At 42.8% G+C, this 23,787-nt stretch overlaps 1 protein-coding gene across 1 annotated transcript in view; it reads right to left on the bottom strand.

Annotated features, from left to right (window-relative positions):
* Positions 1 to 8,902: 8,902 nt before the first annotated feature.
* Positions 8,903 to 23,787, bottom strand: part of LOC115466370 (cytochrome P450 4F22-like) — a 159,043-nt gene continuing 144,158 nt past the window's right edge. Inside the window, 2 exon segments of the mRNA XM_030197561.1 lie at positions 8,903 to 9,843; positions 14,052 to 14,134. Coding sequence (XP_030053421.1) covers positions 9,666 to 9,843; positions 14,052 to 14,134 — 261 coding nt within the window. The 3' untranslated portion in view covers positions 8,903 to 9,665.

The raw sequence follows: 23,787 nt of genomic DNA, 5'->3' as shown, positions 1-23,787 counted from the left end.
AGAGGCCTCTATATAAGACACAAGTCAATTTGGAACGAAAACTTAAATTTGGAACAGGACGATAGTGAGCAGGGACTGCAAGATCCAATTTGGAGTTCTTTAAAAGTGGGAGAACTACTGCCGCCTCCCAAGCCGTAAGAACTAGATATTGAAAGAGATCATTAGAAACTAGTTTGTGTGCAACCGGTAGTAACTCATGATTAGGACATTTTATCCATGTTGAAGGAAGCGGATCTAACTTAGAGGTAGTCGTATTCAAGGTAGATAAAAATTTTTGAAAAGCATTGAAATGTGGGAATATTAAATTCCTTCCACGTAAAAATTTCTGTTACTGCATCTGGTGAGGAAGAGGAAAATGCTGGTAAGGGAGGAAACAAATATTCCAACAATGATACCTTGAACAAAAAATACTGACCCAGGGCGGCTGTAGAGGGGTCTGTGTTGACAATGGCAAAACTAAAAAAGCTGTTTGGAAGGGTTTGTAGAGGACATAATTAATTTTGAAAAATACTCCTTTTTAGTCTTACGAAGCTTAATCTTACAAATTTTTATGTTAAAGTACTGGCTTGTGTTAATCGTTCTTGGGTACAGTGGATGAGTTTGGATTTTACTCTAGTTTTACTCTAAATTGTGTCTTTTCCACTACTCTGAGAAGTTGCTACCTACTGGAAGGGTGTTTTTTCCATTACGATGGGTAGATGGCCCTATTAAATATTTGGGTGTAATTATACCTTAAGATCTTTCGCCACAATGTGTAGTTGTAACATCACCCCTCTACTTGAATCCACGACTGTGAATCTGCACATTTGGGCCTCCTGCCCCGTGTCATTAATAGGGAAAGTAGCTCTGTATAATATGATGATTCTCCCTTGTTAGCGCTACATTTTTCAAATGTTACCAATACTCCTTATGTCCCGCCATGCTCAGCGACTCTCCAAAGAAATCCTTTATGTAAGGGCAGGTGTACAGACATGGTTACCTTATTCTGTTATTTCTAATCCATTGGAAAAGGGAGGCTTTGGTCTTTTAGATCTTAGGCACTTCTCTGTGGCCTGTTAAATGGGCCATATAAATGACTGGTTCCGGGGTATTTGCCATTATTCATGCACTCCCATGGAGACGGGCTTTCCCCCAGCTGCCATTTTAATTATGGTTTACATGCACCAGCCTGTTGCTTGAAATTACTTACATTAACATGCCCTGTAGACCCATTCAACAGGTCTGGCACTGGCTTTGTCAGGCAATGGTGATTTTGAGCCCATCTCCACTTCTCCCACCTTTCAGCTCTGGCTTTCACCCATCTTTTTTTTTTTAATCTCTGACGTGCTTACAGATACTGGACAGTCAGAGTCTCGCAATACCTGAAGAGGAATTTCAACTTCAGCCTTTTGACACTTTTGCTTATTTACAGTTACTTAGATACCATTAGCTTCATTGGATATGGACAAGTTTGAACAGTTGAAAGACTCATTATCTCTAGAGGCGCAGATCTGTGTCATCATCAATCCTTGCTGGACCGTATTTGGCCTTATGATCGAGTTACCCTTTGTCATAAATGGGAGCTTGATCTACACATGTCTGTTTCTGAGGAACAACTTAAACACAGCTTCTCTTTATGCAAAACCACCTTACAGTGTTCTGCGTTGGGAAACACAGTATAAGATGTTGATGAGACTATATGTGTCTCCTTACCATGCTTATAAAGCTATTCTGTAACCAGACTGTGTCCTAAATGTAATCAACTAGCTGCTACCAGGATACATACTGCAACCAGGATACACACATACACCCATGTTCTGGCACTGTGCTGCTATTCAGCAATTCTGGACAGCACTTTTTGCACACGTCTCTACATTGTGGAGTCTTCATTAATTACGGACACCTAGACTCATCTTTGACTTTGTATACTGTAGAGCCCCATGTTCCAAAGGGCTTTCAGGGTTTTTTTACGGAGAACTGTCTTGTTCGGTAAAAAATGTATTCTCAGGTTGGTTGACATTAGATGTACCTACCATTGCTCAATGGAGGGCCTATATGTTACACCAAGCTACTGCAGAACGATACTTTACTGACTTAGATACTGTGCCCGGTCAGGCCATTGGTCACATATGGAAGCTTTTCACATGTTGTCCACAGCAGACTGCTTAATATGTAGGGGTAAAACATAACTAAAATGGACTCCAGCTGTGTCTGCTATTGTCGCTGTTAACGCCGCTCTTTCTTACCTTGTTGTAGACCCCTCAATGTTTCTATTCATTCCTTTGTTATTATGGCGTTTCTATTTGTTTATATGAGTTTCAAAATTTTGATGTTAGGTATGTGCCCACTTGTGTTAGAAACCCACAAGAGCTCAGTTAATTGGGTTCAGGCAAAGTTTGTTGTTTTTAGCCCATATTTGAACTGAATATTTAGTGTTAGAGGCCCCACACTGTGAGTATTCTTTTAAGAAATTCAAAATTGGTCTACAGACTTTATTTTTGTGAGATGCAATTGGTCAATGGTTCTTTTTCCTTGTTAGTCCTGCTTTTGTTGCCTTCTGGGTGACATCACAAAGGATACAGTAGCCAGACTGGTTCTGTGTGATTGCTATCTCTTTCTGTCCTATCAGATTGTCACTTATCTTCCTTTTTTCCTACATTTCTGATTAATTTGATAATGATGTAAACTGCTCAGAAAGGCCACTAATGGATGGTATATCAAATCTTAATAAACTTGAAACTTTTATCTAAGACAGTGGAAAGGTGAGCAACAACAATTTTCTGTAGTAGCTTGGTGTCAGCATTACCTCATGCTGTCCACATGAGTTTAACATGAGAGTTAGCCTAAGGATCCAGGGCCTATCCAGAGGCTTTGAGGAGATCAGGCAAACAGTTCTGACATTCCTCCCCCCCCCCCCCCCCCCCACCCCGGTCTGATCCCTGGTGATGTCAGTACAGATAGGATGTCTCCTATACTTTTGGCTTAGTTTACATGTCTTGAGAACCAGTGCTCAGGAAGAACAATAGAAGCTAGACCACTGATTCCATAAACTGGGCCTTGAAAGGAATTCATACCACTTTGGTAATGCTGGGAAAAAGGAGAATGCAGATATTTAAACTCACAGAGGGACAGGACAGGGACACACAGACATACATACACCTACACTCAAGACACCCCCCTACATCTTCAGATATCCCCACATTCAGACACAGGATACACACACCCCTCCTCAGCCCCAACAGGAGGACTCATTGACTAGCACACACAGAACGAGAGGGACAGGCAAACACAGACACAAGGAAGCAGCGCTGCAATACTTTTCTAAGTACTGTAAGCCTATTTCTATATAAAATACCCTTTTCCAAGCCACATTTGTGTGCTATATTATTGTAATACAAAAACCCACTGCCCCTGGCAAGTGGACCCAGAACCAGACGAAAGCCAAAGTGCACATCTGACATCTGGGGACCATGGCTAACATCTGGGGGCTTGCCTCGCTTTCTTAGGGATCTCCAGCTAGGTAAGTACACTTTAATTTTTTGCGCACTAGGTAGACTTATGCATAGACAGGATGAGATTATATAATTGAGAGTTTGGGTTTTACCGGGCGCATGCGCACAGGAGCCAAGCTTACTGCAAAACTCTTCTGCGCATGTGCCAAGCACAATCCTCCCACTGAACTCCCTAATGCTCGACACTATGAGCGCGCCTATGTTTGAATCTCATTAGCACTGAGCATTAGCGCATTGTTCTTCTGCGCTGTTCCGCCGGTTTTAAGCAGTATTCAGAAAAGCGCGTTTTGAGCATCGGGGCCCAAAGATCTGTAAAAAAGGAGGAATTGGAAAAGATAGAGAGATGAGTGACAAAAATGATAAAGGGGCTGAGATGGCTTCCTCATGGATAAAGCCTGAACAAATTAGGGCTTTTAAGCTTGGAGAAGAACCGTGGCGTACCAGGGGGTGCACTGAGCTGTTGTGGAGCCACAGTCTACATGTGTGCAGCTGTTGGCTCTGCCGGTCTCCTGACCCGTCAGACGGGGCAGGAGAATGGCAGGAAGCTGACAGCCACACGCATGCAGATTGTGCTCCTTGACTGTTTGATGCACTCTCTTACTGCCTGTGATAGAGATTTATAAAATAATGAGTAGCATGGAAGCTATGGAACTGGTTAATAGGGAATAATTATTTACACCTTCAAATTATAGTAGGTTTCATGGAGTGTCCCCTAGTCCAACAGGTAGTAGATTTAAAACAAATTTGAGAAAGTTATGATTTCACTCAACATTCTGTTATAAACATATCATTTAAGATTTCTCTTCCCAGTAACTACTTGGATTACCTCCCTTTTTCTGCATGAGATAACATTCAGCCAGAATCTCAATTTTTTTTTAAGAGGATGATAATTTTCCACAATACTTGGCTATGGATGTACATGGAGTATTTTGTTTAGTAACAGTTATACCTAAATATTGCAAAATATCATTTTGTACAGTTGTCTACACACACAAAAACAGTACTCGTTGCACAGCAGTATCAAAAATTTAAAGGGACCGTAATCCTGTTCCCAATCCTTCCACTCCCTCCAGAGCCCTGTAATACCCCCAAGAATTAAAAAAAAAAAAACTATTCCCATTATGAAGTCCTGTGCAGAGAAGGACGACAAAGATGATACAGGGGATGGGACGGCTTCCCTATCAGGATAGGCTGAAGAGGCTGGGGCTCTTCAGCTTGGAGAAAAGGCAGCTAAGGTGAGATATGATAGAGGTCTAAGATAATAAGTGGAATGGAACGGGTCGATGTGGAGCGTCTGTTTACGCTTTCCAAAAATACTAGGACAAGGGGGCATGCGATAAAGCTGCAGTGTGGTAAATTTAAAATGAATCGGAGGAACTTTTTCCTCAACACATAGTTAAACTGGAATTCGCTGCTGGAAAAGGTGGTTAAGGCGGTTAACTTAGTGGACTTCAAAAAAGGGTTGGACGGCTTCCTGGAGGAAAAAGCCATAAAATGTTATTGAATGGACGAGGGAATACAGTACTTCTAGGATGGGCGGGACAGATTGCTTTTCTTTTGGCCACTGTCGGTGACAGGGTGCTAGGCTCGATGGACCCTTGGTCTATCCCAGCATGGCGATGCTTATGTACTTATGTCCCCAATCAGTAAAGAGGGTTCAACTAGGGTAGAACTTGAAAAAGAAGGCAGGGCTTTACAACAGATTATTTGCTTTTTTTTTTTCACTGTTGAAAGTGCCACCCAGGGCTTGTAGGAAGGAGACGAAGGGATCACTGGTCCACCAAGGTTGTGATACCCTTAGAGTGTAGAAGGGGCTGATTGACACATTTCCATTTTCCCTTTTCCATATTGCTGTGCATGAAGTTTAACTTGGGGTGACATGGCCAAAAGGAGGTGTAAATATTATTTCATTTTTCTGAAACAAGCTTTTCTACCCGTTTATGCAAAATCTCACATAAATGAGATGCTTCACATGAGTTTGCATCAAAGAAGCACATTTATGCTGAATATGCATAAATCTTCACACATAGCTGACTATGAAAAAAAGAAGAAAAAAAAAAGCTCTTTACTGTCTACTTTTATGAGGTTACTTCACATTGTGACAAGGCAGTAGAAAAGGCTTGTCATAAGAGTGGGGAAACGCCCAGGGCCACCAAGAGACTAGGCCGGGCTCGGGGCAAGGCCACCCCACTTCCGCCGCTGCCCCCCGTCCCTCCCCCCCCCCCCCCCCCCCCCCCACCGCTGCACTCCCCGGTCTCACCTGCCTGCCTCCATGGCTCCGGGCCCCCTGCATTCAAAGCAGCAGTCGCAGATCGCCTCTCTTCTGGCCTTCCTTCCCTGTGTCCCGCCTTCGTCTGATGTAACTTCCGGTTTCCGCGAGGGCAGGACACAGGGAGGGAAGGTCCGAAGGGAGGCGATCTGTGACTGCCGCTTCGAATGCAGGGGGCCCGGAGCCGAGCAGGCGAGACCGGGGACTGCAGCGCCGCTGGCCTGACCCCGGCGCCGGGCCCAGGGAATTTGTCCCCCCTGCCCCCTCCTCTCAGCGGCCCTGGAAGCGCCCTATGGCATTGGGAGCACCAGCTCAAAACCTGGAGTGGTGCTGCCTTAATGGAACAGGGTGGTTTCCCTCAGAATCTGTAAGGGAAACCTCAGCATTAAGTAGGAGGGGAGCCATAAGGATACAATCAGCAAACAAGCTTTTACCTGGAAAGAATGACCAAGCGTGGGAAGCTCTGGGGCTGTGTGTCTGTTGCCCAAAGCAGAGTGTAGGGTTTTCGTGTTCTCCACGGGAAGGGTTATCATAATCGCAGAGACAAAAAAGAGGACCCAAAAACTAAAAATGGTTGCTACCTTTGCTAAAGAAATATTTAATCATAGCAAATATGTAAATGGCTTTTAGACAGTTAGTGAACACACATCAAACAATGACTGACTTACAGTACAGCAGTAGAGAATCTACTTTCAAAAATTTCCGGATTTGAGTTTGACTGAGTCTGAGCCCAAGCATACTTGTCAAAAGAGTGGATATCCCTCAACAGCTTTAGCTGGCTTCTAATAAACATATGAAAGTCTTTAATGCTTAAAGTTGTGCTGCATGAACAAAATTCCTTTGACAGATTCAACCAGCAGGTAAACAGAGAGGAGATCAGCTATGCCTTTCTCTTTTAACACCCCCTGTGTACAGACTAATAGGCTAGAAATGGTGTGGGGGGTGTGCTGTTTGTAGGCACATAAAAAAGAGGACATTTTCTTAAAAATTAAACCTGGAGGACATATCTCAAGAAGTCCAAAAGGAAGAAAGAGGACATATGGGGAGTGCTCGTATAATAGGAGAAAGCTGTCTGTGATCAGTGGAGGAGGGGCGAATAGCCTCCTGACTCCACAGTAGCTAAAGCTTAGGGAATGTAGTTAGGTCTTCTGGGAATTGTAGTCCAGCCCCACAGAAAGTAAGAGGGCTGGCGATGTCATCCCGTGGAGGAGAAGAAGGGCACAGTTCTAGAAGCACCTGCCAGTCCTCTGCTCTAGAAAAAGGTTTTGCAGACAACAGAAGGAAGGGAGAAGAGGTGAGAAGAGAAGGAATGGAGGGAACTCCCTAGGACCTGGTCAGCTGGGAGAGAGTAAATGGGCTACCAACCAAGGGCAGGTGGGAAGCAAGCCTAGCCTGAAGGGAAAGGTGGAGAGAGACCCAGCCTGTAACAGAGGGGCTTGAGGGGAACCCCATGAAGGTATCGTTTAAGAAGATTTTCCCTGAAATGTTTGGAGCCATGGAGACTGTTAACCTTTTGTTTACCGGAATGTGCCTTTTTTATTTTGACGACTTGTGTTGTTGCCTAAAAGTATCAAAATATTTTGGGTCCCAATAAGAGACAAACCTGTTTGAGGCCTTTACTTGGAGTTATAAAAATCTGCTAAGCTGTAAGTTTGGCAACAGCCCAGAGGTCTAAGAAACGCTGAGCCTGTGGATTTGTCACAACATATATGGACTTCACATAGAAAAAGGCACAAAACACATATTTGGCATTTTGTGGGATTTTTTTTTTTTGCTTGAGGCACACTTTTGCAAAATGTTTTTACAGTTTAGTACATCTGTACCAAAGTAAGGGCCCTGTTTACTAAAGTGTGCTAGTGTTTTTAGCGCACGCTAAAATCAGAAGACGCTAAACTCTTGAGTCACCTATATATTCCTACTAGTATAAAAGGCCCGTTTTGTTAGGCAATGAAACGGGCGCTAGCAAGGTATTCCCCCCCCCCCCTCCCTCCCTCCCTTGCTTCCTTTCCTTCTGAGTTCGACCCCCTCCCTCCGTCCCTCCCTCCCTCCCTTCCTTGTTTCCGAGTTGCAGACCCCCCCTACCAGTTCAAGGTCCCCTGACGCCCGTCCCTCCCTCCCAGTTCAAGGCCCCCTCACGCTCCTCCCACCCCTCCCACCGAGTTCCAGATTCCTCCTCCCTCCGATTTCAACACCCCCCCCGGCGTTATTGACGCCTTGACCCCCGTGCCATGACCCTGTCGACCCCCCCTTCCCACAGAAAACCCTCCCCTTCGCCGTCGCATACCTGTGCTGACAGCCACATTTCTCCTCTTCTTTGCGCCGGCGATTGAGTCCATTATGCATCTGAGCGATGCGATTCGACGTCATGACGATCGGGCGCTAGCAAGGTAATCCCACACCCTCCCTCCTTCTCTCCCTCTGATGGTGAGTTCGTGAGTGTGAGTGGTCCGCCCTCAACGTCATCACGTTGTAACGCAAGGGCGGGGCACACACTCATGGGCAATAGCGATCTACACAACTACGGAAGTTCTGGCTTCATTAGAACGTTGGAGGTGCGTTTGAGCGACTTTAATGTTTAGCACATGCTAAAAACGCTACCGTGCCTTAGCACAGCTTAATAAAGAGGGCCCTAAGGGTTTCAGGAATAGGTGACCATTTTTCTGTTTTATTCACATTCAGCCAAGTTATTATTAGTGAAAAATACTAGATTTCTTGTTTTACTATAGTTTGAGGAAATAAGGCCCCATATACCTCCAGTGCCACACAATGAAAGCTCTGCACACACATGAGCCCACTAGATACCCCCCCCCCCCCCGACACACACACGAACTCCTCCACACTCATCCAATCCTTTCCTCTCCAAGGTCTCCCCTTGAAAAACCCCGGCCCCTGACAGCAAAATCCCCCATCAGAGACCCAAACCTTGATCCCCTCCTCGGGACCTATTCAGGTGTCGGCATTGGTGGTCTAGTGCTCCCTAGTGGTAGCAAGCCTCCTTTGTTGGGATCCAAAATGGCACCAATGACCTTTAGCAGCAGTCTCACATATATTTATTTGTTGCATTTGTATCCCACATTTTCCTACCTATTTGCAGGCTCAATGTGGCTTACAATGTACCGTTATGGCATTCGCCAATCCAGATTGGAAGATAACAATTGGTGTTACATAGAGAACATGGATGACATAATAAAATTAGACAGATATAAGAAGAAAACAGTTCCGAATATAGGTAAAAATGGAGATGCCCCCTATCAGTAGTACCACAAAGAAGATCACAGCTAACAGGGATCACTGGACCACCAATACTGATCCCCAGGTAGGTTGAAGGGGAGAAGGCAGAGTTTGTGTATGGGGCGATTGGACTTTCAAGGGAGTGGGTATTGGATGTGTGTGTGGGGGTGGGAGGGGGGTTCAAGGGGAATCTGGATGCATGTGGGGAAGATCATGAGTATTGGATATGTGTGGGGTGTTGGGGGACGATCAAATCGAAGGAGGCCATAGAGAATGTAGTCAAGGGGTGGGAGGGGGGTCCAGGAATGCACTGCAACATACTAGGAAGCTATCATTTTGACAGGCTAGCTCTTGTATGAACTGATAGTGTGCCCACACATGTAACCCAGACCCATGCTATCAGCCCATGCATGTAACATGGTGCTCATGGTCTAACTGTACGCCTTCTGCAATAAATGCAGGGTAGATCCAGGGCACACACCCCCTGCATTTACTGCACAGACTTTGCACTTCCTGCAAGTTAATCTTTGCTGTTAAAATGAGCTTTAAAGTGGTGGTTGAAGTTACATTTAGGAAAAGCTGTGGGTAAATAATCTCATATTGGCATCTTTTTATTGTAAATTACATGAAGAATTAGAAACCCAAGCAGAAGATATAATTGCAAGGGTTTTTAGTCACTCTGTAGACTCTACAGCTTCCAGTTTCAGCCAGAGGCCTCCCTCTGCCCGCAGGATCAGCTCTGGCTTCCGACGAACTGTCTTGGTCTTATCTGGCTTCACCAAAAACCGCAACAGAGTCAATGCTAGAACCACCTTCATCTCTGCCATAGCAAAATTCTGCCCAATGCAGTTCCTGTAAATAATAGGCATAAATAGGTCAGCATATAAATGGGTCTAGAGGACTATCCAGCTTATAATCGAAAGTGATCGCCGGCCATTTCCCGACACAAATCGGGAGATGGCCGGCGATCTCGGAAAAGCGGCGAAATCGGTATAATCGAAAGCTGCGTTTTTGACAGCATCGCCGCTTTCCCGTTGCCTTGCCGGCAAAAGTTCAAAGGGACGTGTCGCCGGCTAAGCGAAGGCGGGACATGGACGGGCGTGGGCGTAGCTACCAGATGGCCGGCTTTCGCCGATAATGGAAAAAAAAACCCGGCAATAAGCAGTATTTCGCCGGGGTTACTTGGTCCTTTTATTTTCACGACCAAGTCTCAAAAAGGTGCCCCAACTGACCAGATGACCACCAGAGGGAATGGGGGATGACCTCCCCATACTCCCCCAGTGGTCACCAACCCCCTCCAACACTAAAAAAATAAAATAAAAAACCTTTTTTGCCAGCCTGTATGCCAGCCTCCAATGCTGTACCCACCTCCATGATGGCAGAATGTGTTCTATCCTCCGACAGCCTTTCCCTGGTTGTGATGTGTGGCTTTCGGGTGAGTGTGACACCTTTTCTGTTAGGTGCACTGCAGAGTCACATCAGCAATGCATTGTGGTGCGTGTAGGGTACTGGGCTGTACTCCCATGGTGCTTTTCCCCCTGCTAACTGGGTCAGAGTGTGCCCTGTTTTACTTCCATTAGTCCATGAGGTAGTGGCCATGTTTGTAAGCCAGTTTTAGATCCCTTTCATGGGTTAGCCACATTAGAGAACTTAGTTCTTACCTTGAATGTGGCTGAAAGAGGGCATTGTACACCATTCTGCCAGCTCTGACCTACTACTAATCTCAGTACCAGGAAGACTCTTTGCCAGTGGAGCACAACCTCTGATCTGCAGTTCACAGTGAGTAAACGTGCTTATTCAAATAAAGGACTTTTTCAAAGAGATTAGTCTTCAGGTGTCAACTGGTGTGGCAAGCTTATACAGCAGCAAAAAATCCTGTCCCTGGAGCACTTTTAGTGGGTACCGCAGTGCACTTAAGGCAGGCGGACCCAGACCCATCCCCCCCTACCTGTAACACTTGTGCTGGTAATGGGAGCACTCCAAAACCCACTGTACCCACATGTCTAGGGTGCCCAATTGGTGTCCTGGCATGTCAGAGGGACCAGTGCGCTACAAAAGCTGGCTCCTGCCACGACCAAATGGCTTGGATTTCGCTGGGTTGGAGATGGCCGACATTTTTTTCCATTATCGCTGAAAAACAAAACCGGCCATCCCAAACCCAGCGACATCCAAGGCATTTGGCCGGTCTAAACCGTATTATCGAAAGAAAAAGATGGCCGGCCATCTTTTTGATAGAAACAAAAAAAGGCAAAGATCTGCCACAGAAATAGCAAATCAAAAGAAAAAAAAGCAGATCAAAAAAGACAAAAAAAATAGAACAGGAGGGTAACAGAAGAAGTGGTTTATTACAAGTTACCCGACGTGGCCACGTTTCGCCCTCAGGCTGCGTCGGGTGTAAAAAAACTAATAGGAGTAAAAAGCAAAGTGAACCCCTAAAAGTAGTCATACAACCACCTTACATAAGTGCTTCCCAAGCTTACTCAGCAAACTTCACAATGCTATGTTGACTGACTCCTTTCCCAAAATGTCATGACATTGATACATGTTTTAAATTATTTATATTGATTTGAAAAATAGTTGTATGTGTTTTAGTTTATTGTGTACAGATTTTTTTGAATATGGATACAAATTGGGTTCCCTGATGCAGCATAGTGAAATGGTGGCCAATGTCAAAGTTTGTTTTTGGTGTTAAGACATTTTTTTTTTTAACTCGGATAAGCTTTCAATTTATATGGCACAACGTTTTTCAACAACCTTGCTAGTTCACATTGCCATGTCACTGACTACATATTCTCTGTTTCTTTACTGAATGAATTTATTTAAAATTCATAAAATATGTTTTATAATAAAAATAATTAACAAACATTTTTTGATTAAAGCGGTTTAAAAAAAATAACCAACGATTGAATATGAGGTAGCAGATTTAGGACATTTCCCCACCCCACCCCCCTTATCTCAACAGCATTTGTTAGAGGTTTATCTATGGTTGTTTGGATCACAGAGAGATCAACAATAGAATCAATTTAACCATCACATCAGCTAAGCATAAGGTAATGTTATAACAGAGCGCCTGGGAAGGGAACATGCATAGGTACATAGGCTGTACCTATTTTATAAAAGACAACATATCCACCTATATGCTTTTATAAAATAGCCTCCCCAAAAGCTCCTGTACAAAGTTATACCTGCTCTGAAGCAGAAGTAGCTTTTTGTGTATATGAATAAGAAGTCTGCGCATATATGCATATTAAAAAAAAATTCATGCATAAATGTGTATCCTGTGCCATTCCTCCTATGTTCTGCCTGAGGAATGCCATAGACCTAGTGTTTAAGTGCTCATGCCAAGATGCTGTAGATATACACATAACTTACAGTATTCCATAAGTTACATGTGTTAAGTGTGAGTCCCACACATGCCTATGTGTATAGTATACCTACTGGTAAAATATGTGCTATGTAAAATGTGCACATATTTACAAAATAGCACTTAGGTGGAATTTTGGCATTTACACATGTATGTGTACACATACGTACACAAAGTCCATTATTCAGTTTATTTCCATCCACAATTGGCATGTAAATGTTAATGTCCACTGATACAAGTACACCCATATTGCAATGCATTAAGTGCTATGTTTTCTGAGCACCAACCTATATGCACATTTTATAAGTGCCTACTTAAGAGTGCTCTGCATGTTCGTGTCACTTACAAAATTACCCATGTAGTGGTAAATGTATAAAAAAATCTAGGGACCTAAATTCTTGGCTGAAAATTTCCTAACTTAAGGCACTTAAAAGTTAGACCAGTAAATTTTGATCTGCAATTCCTGTGCCTAGATTTAGATGTCTAAGGGGCCCTTTTACTAAGCTGCGCCCAACGTGCGTCAGTTTTGAGTTACCACCCCACTACCGCATGGCCCTTGCGGTAATTTCATTTTTGATGCACGTCCTCTACGCGCGCCGGAAAATATTCTTATTTTCTGGTGCTCGGGCGGTAATCGGCATTTTACGCACATAGACCATTACTGCCCAATTATCGCGTGAGACCTTACCACTAGGTCAGTGGGCTGGCGGTAAGGTCTCGGACCCAAAACAGACGCGCGGCAATTTTAATTTTGCCACACATCTATTTTTGTCAAAAATTTTAAAAAGGAATTGTTTACAGGCGTGCTGAAAAATGATTCTGCATGCGCCCAAAACATGCATCTACACTACCGCAGGTCCAAGAAAATAACAGGGTAACCGATCTACAAACTCCAAGATAGAAAACAGACAAAGCAGAATCGTATATGAAAAAAAACAGTATTTAATAGAAATTGATGAAAATAAAATTAGAAAGCCCGACACAGTCTTCTCTTTGAAGTGCCTTCGGTTAAGTTGTCCTTTTATTCCACTTTACATTTGTGAGTTCAACAAATAGATTTTTAAGTGGAAATTACATGATCACACAGATATCCAGTTGGGCGAAATACGGCCTGTGTCGGGCTTTCTAATTTTATTTTCATCAATTTCTATTAAATACTGTTTTTTTCATATACGTATCTGCTTTGTCTGTTTTCCATCGACACTACCGCAGGCCATTTTTCAGCGCGCCTTTGTAAAAGGGCTCCTAAGCTAGGTACCTAGTGCAGAAAATCAAAACTGAGCCCCTATTTATTTCAGTGCCCTAGCTTCATCTGCCTGGTTTTTAGGCACCTAAACTTAGGTACTTAGAGAATATATGCTCCTAAATTTATCTGTGCAGTCCTAGTCAGTTTTTAAAGGGACTGATTTTGGTACCTGCTTTGTAGTAGTAAGCATCCAATCCTTTGAAATTTTGTCCCATACAGACACTTATATGTTGCCTCCTAACATCTCTCCTCCCACACATGATCTGAACCTAGTTACCTCCTGACGTCTCTGAGGGCTCTCAGGGGCTCAGTATACATCATCTTATTCTAATTATCCCTTCAAATCTCTTATAGCTCTTAGGGGTTCCTCACCTGTCATTGATCACTCTGCCTTTTGTACAGATTGCATCTTCCTAAAGAATATAAGGAACAAATGGACAAACTAGTTACCTGGGACCAGCAGAAAAAGGCACAAATGCGTGAGGGGACCTCTGCTTGCACTTCTCAGGGTCAAAGCGATATGGATTGAATACCTAGAAAAACAAAGAACATGTAAGTGATATTGGTATCTTAAAAGCCAATTTTTTTTGTTACATTTATACCCCGCGCTTCCCCACTCATGGCAGGCTCAATGCAGCTTACATGGGGCAATGGAGGGTTAAGTGACTTGCCCAGAGTCACAAGGAGCTGCCTGTGTCTGAAGTGGGAATCGAACTCAGTTCCTCAGTTCCCCAGGACCAAAGTCCATCACCCTAACCACTAATTTTCCATCTTTACTGTTTATCGATTTATAGAATACAAGCACACAGAAGAGGTTTTACAGAAAATGCAAAGAGAGTTTTTTGTTAAACCCCCCCCCCCCCCCCAAAGGTAGGAGGAGATCCTATGGGTAGGACTTCATAAACATAACATCAATTTTCTTATGGTAAGTCTCCAGTTCATACAGAACATGGAAATCTTTCTGACTCTTCTGCATGTGGGTGCATGTATATTGGGGCAGTTGTGGAGATTTATTTTTATGAAGGGGGGTAGTTTAAGGTTTGAGAAAGCACAGAACAATTTAAAAGGAGTAAGTCCTTAATGGTTTATTAAGATTTTTTATTCTGCTTTTTTTTTTGTAAGGACAAGTCAAGGCGGTGTACAAAATAAAACAATATAGTTAGAAAGGAAAATAGGAAAATAAAATAAATGGGAAAGCAAGCATCCAAGGTTTACAAACAAAAATCAAATAATCCAAATCTAAAATCAGGAAATAATTTAAAAATACATTCTCCACTTCTCACTACATTGCCATCTGTGGCAGGTATTCATGCCTCTTCAGCACTTCCTAATGTTATCTTTTCACCAAATTTCTTCCCCCCCCCCCCCCCCCCCCGGTCACCTTTCTTGGCATATCTGTTATTCTTGCTCATTGACCAAGTCCACCACATTGACCTTGATAGTCCACACCTCCCAGGGGATACATTCATCTGAGAAAGACCAACACAGTTTTTTTTCCCAGTTCTAGTCCACAACTTCCAGCATTCTGCAGAACATCCTTGAACTATTACATAGCCTTTCCTAAAGTGCTGCTGTAAAATTCATCAGATGACACCCTCACATAACCCAATGATGTCACAAGCAATGTCTTGTGTTCCCTTAACTGCTACGTTTCATTATATGGAAGTGTCTGTCCTACAGAAGCTGGAACTCCTTCCACGCACTGGGCCATTTTTAAAAAGGGCTTATTTCTCTGGAAACCCCAATCCAATTTAGTCCATTTTCAAATCTGATGTGTCTTTTAGCTGTTTTCTCCCTCATGCCAGGTTTCATCCCATTTCATTGAATTCTTGAGAGTTATTTTGCCCCCAGATATTCACTACCCCTTTTGTATAATTCTTTTCAATCACCATTGGGTTGGAAAGAATAAAATTAAGTTCTAAAGGATTTCTCTTTAAAAATTCATTTTGCATGTCTTCAGCTCTTTTTATAAACATGAGGGGAGATATGAACACATAAACTGCTACTTTGTACAGGGCCGTGCCAATGCGGTAAGCGGGATAAGCAAGGCAGGGGGGCGCCTGCCTTCGAGGGGCGCCGCTGCCCTGCCTTCCCTGCCTTCCGCTCACTTGCAAAATCTTTTACCTGAAGTTGCGATTCTCCTATCTCCCCTGCCCTCCTTTTCATGGCAAACCGGAAGTGAAAGCAACGCAGCAGTATTCACTGAGGCAGACAGGCTCTTCAAGTTATTTGAGAAAATGCAACCAGATTGCTATATATGCTTTGGTTTGGGGATAACTCCTCACTCAGGGTGAGCTTCAGAGCTTGAACAGCATTCAAATTAAAGAGAACCTGAAATTTTAAAAGTGCTAAAAATAAGTTTTAAAAGTATTTGCATTAAATCTAATTGCAGAATTCAGGTGCTGGGAGTCTGTACTTGGTGGTCATATGCTCAGATTTGTTTAAATCATATGCAAATTAGTCCGTTTTGGGGAGGTTCTTATTTTGCATATTTATGGATAAAAATGATGGAAATGTTTACAGCCTTAATGTTAGGTCATGGTTCTGATCAAAAGTGTGAAGTTTGATCCAAAAACGAAGGGTTTATCTAGTGTTTTTGACTAAAAATTCCCATTACAGTGTCTGTATGTTAATCTGCATTCAAATAGAGCTCTCTGATTGGATGATCAGCTTCTGTTAGAAATCTGCCGGGAAGGGAACAGACAGCAACTGACCGTCGGTTTGGCCAAGAGAGACATGCAGTTGTGAGTTCCTGTGTGTGTTGACTGAAATTATAAAAGAGTGCCTGATTATGTGGTAAATGAGAAAATATGAATGAAAAGAGGCTGGTGGAGATTGAAGTTTGAGGTTTCTCTAGTGAGAAAAGGATCTGAATATTTCAGGATTACTTGAAGTTTATGAAGAATAGAAAAGGGTGAATTTCAGTTTGAGTGTTTAAATCCTATAAGGTTTATAAAGGCTAGGTAGATTTAAGTGACTGTAAGCAAGAAAACCTTAATATTTGATCTGAAATAAATATTTGATCTGAGATAGTTGATCAGAGATAAATGTTTGATCTGAATTATATCCTTTGGTGCAAAGGAGATTAGAAAAAGAATCTTTGGAAACTAAGAGGACTTTGCTCACATTTTGAATTAGCATTCCTATTTTGAGTTGGAAATCTTTGAAGTGTTATGAAAATACATTTTGCTTTAATGAAATTGCTAAACTTTAGAGTCAGAGACTTATCAATAAGGGATACATACAGTGCTATTTTTTCCTGAGGTCCGGCTTACTTGCCTGCTCCCTTCTGTTCCTGCTCTGCTAGACGGAGGGGGGGGGGGGGGGGCGCCAACTGATAGTCTGCAGGGGGGGCACCAGAGACCCTAGGCACGGCCCTGACTTTGTAGTTCCCAAATGAAGGGGCACTGCCTAGATGATGTGCTGGCAGGGACCTTTCTTTTGACCCTTCCTCATTTGAAACTGTTCCTCTGTCTTTGACCAATCATTTCTCAGTTTTAGCTTCATCTTGAATCCCTCTCCCCCAGTCACTAGGCCATCTCTTCATCTTGTCAAAGAACTTTTCGCCACTAAGTATCTTTCTATCAAGAATGTTCTTTCTTTCCTCTCCTTTGTCAATAAAGTTGCCATCTTTTCCCATATGAGAACAAATCTCAACCAGCTTGCCCCTGTATGATCTAGGCAATGCTGGATCTAGGCAGAGATGAACATAAATACAGGAAGAATAGGGCCCCAGCCTCCTTATCCTACTGTAGGACACCTCAGACTAAGTACATCTCTCTTATACCACAAGAGAGAATAACTGACATGGGTAGCTGCCAGGTGATAGAATTAATTAGTAGGAGAATTTAACCTGTCGTATACGGCAGGGATAGGTAATGCTGGTCCTCGCAAGCCACAAGTCTGTCAGTTTGTGGGTATATCCTCAATAAATATTGTCATAATCAGAAGGCTGCCCGAGCCTCAATTTTTGAGCCTGACCCCAAAGTCCCTATCCCCAGGGATATGATTGTGCAGGGAACACAGGGCATATCAAAAAAAAAAACCAGAACATTCTTGGTGAGGGGGAAAGATGGAGGGGGTCACAATTGCATAGGAGACTTCGCAGGGGAGGAGCTAGCAAAGGAAAGAGCACTGGGGAAGATGAGCTGCTTTGGATCTGTAGACAATATATATTGGCTCCCAACAGACTTAGGGAGGAGGAGATCTCAGCAAGACATGAAAGGCTTGAGGAACCCACCGTATGGAAGCAGAGGTACCCGAGATATATGACGAGGACCAAATATCCAATGATCCAAGTTTATTTAAATTTACTACCCCGCCCTATGGATTCCTTTAGTGCAGTTTACAATCTAAAACACAATAAAAACGTAAAAACAATAGAAAGCATTTAAAAACTGGGAAAGGATGCATCACAGACAAGAAACAAAAGGAGAGGTGGGATAGAACAAAATCAATAGGAAAGAGGATGGGATAAACCACAAGGTTGCTTGGTACATTCAGGATACCCAGAACCACAAAACTAACAAAACAAAAAATGTATTTATAGGCCTCTGTAAAAAGATTTAAATTGAGTCATAGAAGATTGCAGTCTCGGAGAACTAGGGACGGCATTCCATTGTCGAGGGCCTTGTACCGAGAACATAGCTTCTCCGGTAATTGTGAAATGATTAATGAATGGATCAATAAGCTGAGTGTGGAAGGTGAAAACAGTGATTGTACAGAGCGAATAAGCCAGAATTTATAAAAGTTGCGAATAACTTTAGAAATTTGCTGTCAGAATGTAAACTCTGAATCAAATAAAATTCCTAAAATACTTAAAAAATCCACCTGAGTAAACTTAGCTCAAAGTTGGAAATCCCCACTGGTGCCCCCAATGGGAAGATGGATTACTAAAGTAAGATACATGTGTGAAATAGAGAGACTGACTGCTGTGAAACGGAAAACCATGCCTAAATGGAAAAGAGTTTGGGAACTCTTTCTACAAAGGTGCTCTGGTTGAGAGATGTGCTCGTTTATGGATGGGTGGTTTTAGGGGATAGATGGGGGGGAGGGGGGAGGTGGGGAGGAGGGACTGAAGGGGGGAAGGGTGGTTCATATATTACAAAAATGGATAAATGTTGAAGTATAATAAGTTTCTGTTATAGCATTGATATTGTGTTGGTAACTATAGGATGCTAGAGTTATGTACATTGTTTGTACCAGACTTCATGGTTCTGCATTGAGTTACATATGTATTGTATTATTTATCAATGCTTAATAAAGACTTCTTTAAATTTAAAAAAAAAAAAATCCACCTGAGGAATTTGAATTCCTGAATCACTGGTGTTGGTAAAGAGGTAACTTTTGTATTAGAAAAAAAGATAACCTTAGATTTTGAGGGGTTTAGGAACAGCTTATGGTCTTTAATCCAGTCTGTGATTGCTGTAAGTTTTTGATTAAAAAGGGAAAGTTCATAAGTTGCATTGGAATCAATAGTGTAAAGTATTTGGATGTCATATGCATAGACATACATTGTAAGTGCAAGTGTCTGAGCCAGTGTCAGAAGAGGGGCTATAAAGATATTAAAAAGAGTTGGTGACAGAATAGATCCTTGTGGTACGTCAAAATTTGGTGCAAATGGTGCAGATTTGGAATCATGAGAAGTGACAGTCTACAATCGATCGGACAAACAAGAGGTAAACCAATTCAAGACACTGCCAGCAATGCTTATGGATTGGAGATGGCCTGGTAGAATAGAGTGATCCACTAGGTCGAAGACGGCAGAAAGATCCAATGATAGGAGAACAGATTTACGTTGGTCAAGTTTGCGGCGAATGAAAGTGGTAATACCTAGTAAAGATGTTTCGGTACTGTGATATTTACGGAATGCAGTTTGGTGAGGATGTAAAAGTGAAGTATTAGAGATGAAGCTGTGAAGTTGGGAATGTACCACTGATTCCACAATTTTAGAAATAAAAGGCAAATTAGCGATTGGACAACTGTTACAGGGATCACAGAGCAAACCAGTGGTATCTTTAAGCCTAGGGAAAATAGTTGCTTGTTTCCAAGTTTCAGAAAAGATCTCTAAAGATAAACTTTGTTTAATCATGAAGCGAATAAAGGGAAGAAGAGAATCTAATGAGTACTTAAGTAATCCTGATGGGATAGGATCAGTGGGTGCTGTAGTCGTCTTCATTGAGTTTGGCATAATTCCGCTACAGATAGAAAACGTAAATTATCAAACCTACTGCACTGCTTAGTAGTCGCGGATGATGTCAGAGAAGGTGAACCTGCAGATGGAACCAAAGAAAGGGTACTTTGCAAAGACTGAATTTTAGTCAAGAAATGGTCTGCTAGAGTCTGAGGTTTTGGAATATGAGATTTGTCAATGGGTAGTTTGTTATACGTAGTCAATGATTTTAATGTTTTATAAAGAATGGAAGTGTTTGGTGCTTGTTCAATTAGGTTCGTGTAGTATTTCTTTTTTGCTGCTAGAATGGTAAGTTTATAAGCATGTTCTGTACTTTTATATATAGAAAGGTTAATCGGTGAAGAGTGACGACATCATTTTCTTTTGGCTTGACAAAGTTGGCACTTGTGATATTGGAGATCTTGAGTATACCATGGGCTACGCAGTCTGTGCTTGTGTTGTACTGTTCCGAATTTTGACAGGAGTGATTTTATTTAGTGCTGAGACTAAATCATTAAGAGGGAGGCCATTAAAATCATCTAGGTTCAGATTGGAATTCGAGATCAAGGAGTTAGGCTCAAACACTGTCAAGTCTCGATGAGAACTCTGTTTAGTCAATATCGCTGAAATCATTGCTTGAACTTGGCAATTAAAGAGAGTAAGAGAGGGACCCTTTTACAAAGGCGCGTAAGGGCTTATGTGCATCCAGCGTGCACCAAATTGGCATTACTGCCCAGCTACCGCATGCCCTTGGCGGTAATTCTGAATTTGGCATGCACCGAAAACATGCGGTAAACAGCAGTGGGCGCATGCTGCATGCCTACTGCCCAGGTAGCACATGAGACCTTACTGCTAAGTGGCGGTAAGGTCTCAGGCCGAAAATGGACACGCGCTGGTTTTTATTTTGCTGCCCGTCCATTTTCTTACCCCTTTAAAAAAAAAGCTATTTTTTCCAGGATGCAGTAAAAACTGGCCCAGAGCGCACCCAAAAGATGCACTGCCACAGGCCATTTTTTGCCATGGCTTAGTAAAAGGGCCCCAAAGTGATCCGACCAGGGTAGAGGTTGTATTGATGAGACGAACTGAAACTCTGGGATCAGGAACAGCAAGAATGGGGTGACCTCCCTTATGAGTGGGGTCAGTAACATATTACATAAGTACATAAGTAATGCCATACTGGGAAAAGACCAAAGGCCCATCAAGCCCAGCATCCTGTCCCACAGCGGCCAATCCAGGTCAAGGGCACCTGGCAAGCTTCCCAAACGTACAAACATTCTATACATGTTATTTCCGAAATTGTGGATTTTTCCCAAGTCCATTTAGTAGCAGTCTATATGGACTTGTCCTTTAGGAAACCGTCCAAACCCTTTTTAAACTCTGCCAAGCTAACTGCCTTCACCACGTTCTCTGGCAACGAATTCCAGAGTTTAATTACGCGTTGGGTGAAGAAACATTTTCTCCTATTTGTTTTAAATGTACTACACTGTAGTTTCATCTCATGCCCCCCAGTCCTACTATTTTTGGATAGCGTGAACAGACGCTTCACTTCCACCTGTTCCACTCCACTCATTAATTTATAGACCTCTATCATGTCTCCCCTCAGCCGTCTCTTCTCCAAGCTGAAAAGCCCTAGCCTCCTTAGTCCTTCTTCATAGGGAAGTCATCCCATCCCCGCTATCGTTTTCGTTGCCCTTCGCTGCACCTTTTCCAATTCCACTATATCTTTCTTGAGATGCGGCGACCAGAATTGGAAAAGACAATCGGATAAGTAGAATGTAGGCAAAAGTCAGAGATTAATGCCTGGAGAAAGTAATATGATATGGTAGTGGGCGGTGGATGATGACAAAATCAAAAGAAAATCAAGAGCAGGAGAAGTATTAATTCGAAATTGCAAATATTCAAGAAAAGGCTGAGCAGAGTGTGTAAAGTGAGAAACCAATAAGTTGTTAGAATATAATAGCGACTCCACTCCCTTTTCGAGTGGTGCGATTACAAGTCAAGTAACAGTAACCAGGTGGGGGGGGGGGGGGGGGGGTGTTGCCTGGTTTAAATATGATGCATTTGTATCTGTTAACCAGGTTTCTGTAAAAGAAAGTAAATCAAGTTTGTAAGTAGTAATAAGGTTATAAAGAAGGGAGTGTTTGTGGCATGCATAGCGACAGTTCAAAAGTCCTGCTGAAAGTTTGTGTGTATTGCTTAAGGAGACAGAAGTAAAAGTATTGGTTAACAGAACAGAGATAAACTGACTTGGTTGTGAGTAAGCCAAAGAAGAGCGTTTGGGAAGTAACTCAAGTAACATAGTAGATGAAGGCAGAAAAAGACCAAGTCCCCGAAATAAAGGAATTGGCTGAGAAAAACACATTGTTAATACTAATAAGCATAGCATACTAGAATTTTACCACAAGATTAGGAAAAGAACTGCATAGCGGGGTGGTGTCCTAGGAATGTCTGAAAGAGCATACAAAGGAGCATGTCCTGCTTCTTATGCACACTCCTTTTTATGGACTGCTCTGATGCAGACAATTTCGTAGAACTACAAGGTATGGAAATATGAAAAGATAGAGGGAATTCCATTTTACAGGAAAAACTCACAACTTTCTGGTTGAAAGCCATGGGGCGGGGAATAGTGCCTGTTATGTGAGAAAACTATCCCAAAGGGAGGAGATGTCAGGTGTCACACAGCTCTTAAAGCTGGGAGAGCCCAAACCAGGGAAGAGACTACAAAGAAGGTACTGGATTTTTCTGAGATTTCATTTGCATATGACTTGTGGGACACTTAAAATCCCTGGATTACAAGTTGTTGGGGGAGGAGTTCAGGGCTGGAGCTATTCTTGTGGTCCTGGAGCTCTTTGCCAGAGGATGTAGTAACAGCGATTAGCATATCTGGGTTCAAAAAAGGTTTGGACAAGTTCCTAGAGAAAATGTTCATAGTCTGCTATTGAGACAGACATAGGGAAGTCGCTGCTTGCCCTGGGATTGGTAGCATGGAATGTTGCTACTATCTGGATTTCTGCCAGGTACTTGAGACCTGGATTGGCCACTGCTGGAAACAGGATACTGAGCTAGATGGACCATTGGTCTGACCAAGTATGGCTATTCTTATGATTTATACAAACTGATCTTAAAATATACAGTGTTTTGCTGATGTTTGGATTTTGAATTGGTTTGTTCACCTCAAGTGAGAAGGAGAACCAGAACCTGGTGAGCAGTCAATAGGATACAACAGTCATTGGCTTGAGGGCCTTTCTTGTTGGAAGTGCTGTGACATCCTGTGAGATTGCTGCATGGATACTTCAAATGGTGGGTCCTTATTGCTGGCAGAAAACCCCTTGGTATGCATATCTATCTCATGCATGTTTATTGTGGACATCTTGAAAACCTGACCTGCCTGGGGCTCTCAAGGCCCAGAACTGCGTACCCCTTTTTTATCTTGCTGCACCTCTTGCCTGGAATAGACTACCCGAGCCCGTACGTCTAGCCCTGTCTTTGGCTGTTTTCAAGTCCAAACTTAAAGCCCACCTCTTTATCACTACTTTTGACTCCTAACCACTACTCACTTACCTTGTCTTTTATCCTCACTTCTTCATTCCCTTACCCTTATTGTTCTGTCTGTTTACCTGTCTTATCTAGATTGTAAGCTCTTTGAGCAGGGACTGTCTTTTTGTGTATGGTGTACAGCGCTGCGTATGCCTTGTAGCGCTAAAGAAATGATAAGTAGTAGTAGTAGTAGTAGTATATTAAATCCTCCAACTACTCTGCATTAATTTTATCACCTGGCAACTACATATGTCAGTCATTCTCTCTTGTGGATAAGCTATGTTCTGGTGATCCCATCAGAAAGCAGTTCCCCCGTGCTCACCGGACTCCTACCTCTTTTCTCCTTAATAAAATTTCCTGTTTGCAGGGCACCTCAATGCTCACTACACACATTTTCTGTCCTCTGCTGCTTTCACCCCCAAGTCTCTCAGATTCTACTGTTCCCCAGGTGTCCTTTGGCAACCTGTGCCCTTAAGC

Source organism: Microcaecilia unicolor, chromosome 3 (assembly GCF_901765095.1).
Source record: "Microcaecilia unicolor chromosome 3, aMicUni1.1, whole genome shotgun sequence".
Lineage (NCBI taxonomy): Eukaryota > Metazoa > Chordata > Amphibia > Gymnophiona > Siphonopidae > Microcaecilia > Microcaecilia unicolor.
This window is presented reverse-complemented; position numbering and strand designations above follow the sequence as displayed.